The sequence below is a fragment of the Clinocottus analis genome, unplaced genomic scaffold, assembly GCF_023055335.1.
Source record: "Clinocottus analis isolate CAN_PGR_092001 unplaced genomic scaffold, fCliAna1.0.p SCAF_6, whole genome shotgun sequence".
Taxonomy (NCBI): Eukaryota; Metazoa; Chordata; class Actinopteri; order Perciformes; family Cottidae; genus Clinocottus; species Clinocottus analis.
The window spans coordinates 19,020,629-19,028,648 of NW_027176218.1; the positions used below are offsets into that span (position 1 = coordinate 19,020,629).

Consider the following 8,020-nt stretch of genomic DNA (forward strand, 5'->3'; position numbering starts at 1 on the left):
CAGAGGCTCATGTTGGCCACCACATGGTCTAATTAGGACTGAAAGTTTCTTCCAGGAGAGTTTAAATTCTCCCACACACTCTAAACCAGAGACTCTGATCCTTTTGGGACCTAAGGCCATCTTTTCATTCTTAGAAACATTCCAACAAACAGAACCACCTTCCAAAATAAAGGATAAAAAACAACACAAAACAAAAGAGACTGCCGGTACGCTTCGTTTATTTTAACGACTATTTATTTTTTAATTTATTTTAAATTTTGAGCACATTTAGATAAAATAAAATTAGGGTAGTGTTAGGGTTTCAGGGTATTCCAAATGTTATCAAACTATTTGGCAGCTAACTAGATTATTTAAATGTCTTTAAATGACTGTGATCTCTTTATTTTAAATATAAATGTGTTTTATCTGGATTGTGTGTCTGAAATGAGTTGAAATGAGTTTGACAACAAACAAACAAAAACCTTTATTCTAGATACATTTTCAACATGTTCTAACTTTGTTTAATCATTTATTTCCCGTGTGTTTGTGTGTGTGTGTGTGTGTGTGTGTGTGTGTGTGTGTATGTGTGTGTGTGTGTGTGTGTGTGTGTGTGTGTGTGGTCGGGTGTGTGTGTGTGTGTGTGTGTGTGTGTGTGTGTGTGGTCTAGGTTGTCAGCAACAGAGACACTCAGGAGACATTGCTTTGTATGGCTTGTGTGTTTGAGGTGTCCAACAACGAGCACGGAGCTCAGCACCACATTTATCGACTTGTCAAGGAATAACACACAGACACACTTGTACACAAACACACACACACACACACACACACACACACACACACACACACACACACACACACACACACACACACACATATGGCCTTTTTGCTTGTGACATTGGAGGTAAAGATGTCCAAAAACTGAATACTACTTAAGTGTCTTTCAGCCAAACGGCTCCACTTGGTGAGGAAGAAAACATGGCTGCCTTTTGACCGCTGCTCAAGAAACACCATAACAAGATTTGGGTATTTTTATGAATTATTATAAAACATCAGATATGACGCAGAATCCTCCTAAACCATAACGCCAATCTGAATAGCGGAAGCTTATTAGCTGTAAAAAGCACAGTGATCAACCCGGGTGTGTTGGTCCCCAAAACTCCTGCTAATTGGTTTGTTCCTCTTCCTCCCAGTAAAGATGTATTTTGCTGAACTGGAGATCGCAATGAAAGTGCTTCTTCTGTCTGTGTGTTTGGGACAAAACAACAACAAGAGAGTTTACAACTGACCCCTGGGACAAAGGGGTGTGTGTGTTACCTGACCCCGAAGGTCAGGCCCTGTGTATCATCAATGAGCAGAGATGGAACCATCACACTGTAGGAGTGAGGACTTCTGCACAGAAGGCCACTGCTGATTGAGCGCAATGCTTGCACAAATAAAATAAAAGAGTGGTTTGCCCCCAAAGAAAAGAAATCACATTTTTACCTTTTTGTATGTTTTTTTTGTGAAAAATCAGGAGTCAAAACTTTGGGAAATTGTTTGTTGTTTACTATATTTTAATTCCAGCAAAACTATTTAAATATGTTGATAAGAAAGTATAAGTGAAATTGAACAATTCAGGTAGCGCTTTGTGCAACTAATGATTCTTCATCAACTTACTTAAATAAATCAATAGGTGTGTTGAAGCTATAATCCTTAAGGCTGCAGGTCACTTGATCCATTGGCTTGGTGGATTTGCGTCATAATAATACTTTAAATGGCTATTGCTAGGAAAATACAGAACATAAAATAAAAAAACAACCAAAAAAGTGGTTTGATTTCATAAAAATCTTGAGGATTATAACTTTAAACATAAAATGTTTTGTGGTCCGTCCATTGGGAAGCACTGTGCCTCTTTACACTTTACAACGGCGACCGTCGTCAACTGTTCAAGTGACACCTGCCATCTTTCTGATTAGGTTTAAATAAACCTTTAATATTCCTGCACCAGCTTTTAACGCTATGACCAATGTGTTCAAGTCTGAAATATTATCACATTTACTTTGAGGTTTTGCCCCCGACCAGAAACCACGGCAACTGTTTTTCATTTTGGGAAAAAGTGTTTGAAGACTGACCTTCCTTTAGTCCAGAAAGAATGGAAGTTATTTATGAATCTTAGTGGACGTAAAGGCGTGAGTATCAGTACTAGTTTTTCAGTGTCTGGGAGGGTTAATTATCTAAATCCCATATTTAATGGCTGTTCCTTGTTGTGGTCTGTAGACAGTCGGTGGTCGACCCACCGCGAGTATCGTCCCCGTTGGTATTCCCCCGCAGGACGCTAACAGGACACATTCGTTTCTACTCTGGCCTACATGTATTTTCATTTTTCTTTGGTACATGTGTGTATTTGGCAAGTGTGACAGATTGATGTTGTAACCCCTCGCTCGCACACAGTACTGCCCGATGCCTCGTTCATAAATCACAAGCTAGAGTCAGACCATCACTGCTAGAGAAGACCAACGCTCGCCTGCATTCAGCTACGGAGAACACGATGTGCCGAGGCCAGCTTTATTCTTTTTACCATTTTACAAAACTTTAAACGAGAAATCTTTAGTCCCAACTGGCAGGTTGTTCAGAATCTGCTCATTACTCCTGTCTGCAGCTAAACATTGCTCCAAACCCACTGTATTCTGACTCTTTGTTACAAGACTCCTGCAGGTGTCTCTCAGGGTCAAAGACGCCTGTCCGACAACACAAATACCTTTCTTTCAACAGTCATTCTGTCAGGAAAAAAAAAGCCTTCAACTTTCCCAGAGTTTTGTCTCCGCATTAAAGTGATGAGTTGTTTGCAGGCGGACTTCTAGACCTTCACAGCACAGAACTAGGAAGGTGACATTTACATGACAGCCTGAAAGCCTGCCTTTGCAATAATGACCCTCTGTCTGGACATCATCTACCACCTGCTTACCAAAGACGGTCGTCACGTGACACAAAAAGAAAAATGGATTTATGACAAGCTCCAGTAAATTACAAGCTTCTGCCAAAAAGGACTATCAACCTCCAAACAACTGTAGCTCGCAGGGCTACACTGTAAAACTGTACAGATGTAAGTAAAACATACAAGATAAACTAAAACTAATGGAAGTAGGGTTACAGAACCTTTTGTGTGTTTTTTTTTGTTTTTAACCCGATGAACTATGTTTATTTTTCTTTTTTTTAAAGACTTTAATTTTACTATCACAAACTTTTCCATCATGGTGAGAGGAGGAGGGTAGGAAGGGGTGGGGGGGAAACATCTGTTCAACTTCACAAGAACTCAACTTTAGGGCTTTCCTGTTAAATGTCCACTCATTCTGTCCACCAGAACATGCTTGCGCTGATGAAGTTCCACAAACGCATCGTGTACATGTTGCCCAAAGGTCACTCAAAAGGTTCCAACGTTCAGAACCGAGTCTCCAAGTCACCGTCGTTCGTGTTGTTAATGTTGTCTTGTATGTGCAAGGTGGATATTTATCTTCTTTTCCCAAACCACAAGTCCTGTCTAATCGATTCCGAAATGGCCTTGAATCTTTTGGCTCCGGTGCATTCGCAGCACGCCTGTGTCTTCACTGGCTGTTTGTTTTGATAAGGTGCTTTATATAAAGGTGACAATACCGTTTATTACAGATGTTGTGTATATCTTTGATATTCTAATGTTTATCCTATTTTGCGAAGAAGAGAGAACATTTAGGAAAATCTAAAAGCTAGTAATGGTTGTCTATTGGTACTGCACAGGGTCTGATCTTTGCTTTGTAACTTCTTTTTTTTTCCCTCATGGCTAAAAGTATGTTAGATATTTTCTAGCTTTGTAGAGATTTGTACGCATATGCTATTCAGTTTAAATAAATGGTCAGTTCCAAACTGTGATCTGGGTTTTTGTCTTGACTTATTATTTATTTACAGTCCATTACAAGTAAAGACAACTACTTTATTACTAATGCATTGTCTTATTTAATTCAATTTAATTCAGTGTATTTTGTATAGCCCAAAATTACAAGTACAAGATTTGCCTCGCAGGGCTTTACAATCTGTACACATAACATCTCTGTCCCAGGACCTCACATCGGATCAGAAAAAACTCCCCAAATGAAGACAGTAAAAAACATTTCACGGGGAAAAAAAGGAAGAAACCTGACGGAGCGCAACAGAGCAGGATCCCAGAAGTGATGTCATGTGACCAGAATGAGCAACGTAACAGAGTTACAGCATGAAAATGACAAATTATTCATATAATCCAAATAATCACAATCCATGTCAACGGAAGAGGTAAAGAGGAAGGGCGTTTTTTTTAAAAATCTTTTAACATTATTACTGGGATTGCACATAGAAATTAATGAAAAATTCATCTCAAGACGCCATTTGATTATTTTATCAAAACATGTATCATGGTTTAACACATACAATAGAGGAAGTGAATGAAAAGGAATCTTCTTTTGGTTCCCGTGGATTTTTTTTTATAGGAATGTGAATCTTTCAAATTGAGTGCCAGTTTGCAAAAAATTCAATATATATAGTATATTATGTCAAAAGACTCATAAGAAACACCATAGCATAGTGTGTCGAACATGGTTGAAACAGTCATAGTATAGTATGTAAAAATTAATAAAGCTCTATAGTATGTAGAAAAAAGTCAATACATAGTGCAAAACATTCTGAATAAGGTATATCGTATTTTGAATAAGGTCAGGATATCGTATGTCGAAAAAAGGCAAAGTATAGTTAATGATACCACGTCATATATCTTTTTTTCAAATGTAAAAACAAATCACAAAAACATCATTGTATGAAAAAAGTACAAAGCATAATCATATATATTGTATATAATATAAATGTATTTATTTAGTAGCTCAAGAAAAACAAAATGCAGGATAGTATGTCCAATAAAAGTCATAGCAAGAAGTTAAAAGAAGTTTAAAAAAAAATAAATCTGTACAATATTAGAGACGCTAACGTTAAAATTATAATAATGTGGTGTCCATATTTTGGTATCCAGCTAGTGTTTGTCGGTCTGGTGGACCTGCTGCATTTTGAGTTTTCAATTAAAAACAATCAAACAATTGTTTCAACAGATGTTTATTTCATCTCAATTCCCAGTAATATAAACAGTATATATATGGTTAACAGTTGCCCTTCACATGTAGTTAGATCCCATACTACTTGTTTTTTATAAAATGTGATAAAAACATAACATCCATTATAATCAAGATACAAATAATGCTCCTGCCACATATTATCCCAATTTATAAAAAAACAAATGATCCCATGCCATGAGTACCACATTCCTGCCTTTCTTTGGTACATATGATACATAACCTTGGAAGAGTTGACCGGCCTGTTCTGTGTAGTCAGCAGTTGGAACTTAGACTGTTTTTTTGTGTTGTTAGACCACAGTCAGCTTCCTCTTCAGCAGCTCCTGTCCCAGTTTGTGTGGAAAAAAGATTGTTCAAGTGTTATATCCACTGAGTGCCTGAGTAATGTCCAGGACTCTCATTCCTTGATGTTTCTGAGTGACTCCTCCATCAGGAGTCCCTCAGTGTTTATTCAATGTCACACTTTTCTGTGTAGACCGGTAAGTTACAAGCATACGAGGAAGTGGAATCACATGCAGCACAGGTCAAGAAGATCATTCAATGTCACACTTTCTTGACGTTCTTATTTCTTCTGAGGTTAGAGCATAGAACCCTGAGGTTAGAGCATAGAACCCTGAGGTCAGAGCATAGAACCCTGAGGTTAGAGCATAGAACCCTGAGGTCAGAGCATAGAACCCTGAAGTCAGAGCATATTTCTTCACTTGCTCGCTGCTGACGGTCTGGCCTCAGTACGCGTCTTCATTTTGGAACTAGTTGATACTCAATCTCATCTTCTTCAAAGTTACTGTCAGACTTTTTATAAATGTGATCCTCACATTCGGAAACCTCTTCCTCTACAAATTTGAGTATGCAAGTCTACCCCAATGACACGTTTTTCTTGACAATATGTTATTATAAACTTTACATTATCATCAAAAGCTTCTCTCTTCCAAAATATCTGTACAGTGTGTGGTCATTGAAAATTCATCTTCTTTGCATACAATTAGCCATTAGAGTTTGAAAAACTATCACTATCAGTATCATAACTCAAGGGCAACACTAATCCAAATAGCTACATTGCATTTGGTAGAGTTGTCAAAGCAACAGATAAAAAAATAAAACGAGAAATGATTTAGTCACAGATGAATGTTGTGGCCACAGAGACTTGCGGCTCATGAACGGTGTAATCTCCTTTATGAACAGCAGAGGGAGCTATACTCAAAGAATTCAACCTGAAGCGCGTCATCACTATCAAGCCCATTAAACTCAGAGCATCACCTTCACGTCCACGTGCATTAACAGACAACCGTTTGTATTCATTTGCTATTAAGATAATACAAACATCACCACATCTCAGTATATTTGAGAGATCATGCATAATCTTAAATGGAGTATTTAACCACAAAAAACACACACGCAAGCCTCACCTTAAACTTACACTTATAGTCGCCAACGTTGGACCTGGCTGAACGCCAGTTGTGGAAACACTGGATGAACCAAACCCGGAGAGTCGGGATGACGTCACGGGAGTCAAGCTCAAAGATAAGAAATCAAAAGAAACTCCCCTCCCGTTATCTCGCATCCCAGACGCAGCACCGACACAATCCTCTTTCCCCACATCTCTGTGCTCAGCGGCGCGTGCCCTTAGTAATGCCGCGTGTTTCTCTGATACGTGCACGCACGCACACACACACGAGCGTGTGGCCACACTCCCTAGATGGTTCTCCACGCAGTTATTTTATCCAAAAAAACGCGGACTACTGCGGCCCTCTGAGCCGGGGTTAGAGCAGGTAGGGATGAAATACTTCCCGTTAATGTCACACTCAAGCCCCGCCCCCACATACATATAAAGAAACACTCTTAATGCACATGGATCTCTTTCTGGGTCTCGCCAACCGGGTCTGAAATAGTTGAAAGGGCAGACCGGTGTGAGCTGCATCATCACGTGGAGCTTATGAAGATGAAGCTGTGTGTAGAACAATGCACACACTGCGGTGCAACGCTGCTGCTGAGTCAGGGCTTCAGCCGGGGCTTTTGCTTCAGTCTGTGCTTCTTTTTGGCTCCAGACCTCGGCCCTTGTGTGCAGGAGAAACACATAATCATTAAACAGATGTTAAATAGATCAGCTCAAAAACTCATTCTGTAAAAATGTGACTACTGTAAACAACAAAACATCAATCTATTTTACAATTTGAATATATGATAAGTCTAGTTAACTTAATGAGGACTATACATTTCCTACCTGTTGTGCTGACTACGGTTTGGTAGAAAAACTCCACGGGCCAGAAAGCTGCTCTTCATCTTCGTGTTTTACGATGTGTGCTGGGATCCTGAATGAATAAAACGATGCCAATATTCACACTAGTTGTAGTTATTTCATCCGAGCAAGCAAGATGTTCTGAGCTCCTCATGCTGGCTTCTCAGCAGACCCAGAGTTGTTTGCTCCTGTTGCTTGGGAACAAAATCTGATTAATATTAAATGTCATGGAAGAAAATAATTAGGGCAGTTAAGTTTCTGGGCATTTTTATTAGTGGTACAAAAACACTCAATTACAAGGAGAAGTTCCACACTCAACATTGTTCCTTAAGTAAAAGCATTCCCATGAAAATGCACTTAAATAACGCCCCTGTACACTGTAGTTGAATAATAATATACAGCAAGTTTTATTGTAGAAATCATGCTATCCAGACTAACTCTCATTTTGGAGTCACGGGTGGTGTTGACACAAATCTCAACACTGACCTTTGACCTTTAAAGCGCACAAGGCTGCACTCCCATGCATGTCTACTTGTTAATAAACAGTGCTGGTAAATACGGTAAAACTACCGTAGGACATTTATTCTACGATCACATACTGTCATCCAATATACAATAAGATACTGTGAAAATCAAATACAGGAGATGAAAACATAAAAGATCATTTAAAAGACGAGGTGGGACTCTTTTTACAGTGCAA

The 8,020-nt window shown here is 38.9% G+C and overlaps 1 protein-coding gene across 1 annotated transcript in view; it reads left to right on the top strand.

Moving 5' to 3' along the window:
* The window catches only part of LOC137804305 (transcriptional enhancer factor TEF-1-like), a 42,476-nt gene extending 39,277 nt beyond the window's left edge, over nucleotides 1-3,199 (top strand). The window contains exon 12 of the mRNA XM_068603459.1: nucleotides 647-3,199. Coding sequence (XP_068459560.1) covers nucleotides 647-760 — 114 coding nt within the window. The 3' untranslated portion in view covers nucleotides 761-3,199. The remainder of the gene's footprint in view (nucleotides 1-646) is intronic.
* Nucleotides 3,200-8,020: the final 4,821 nt, after the last annotated feature.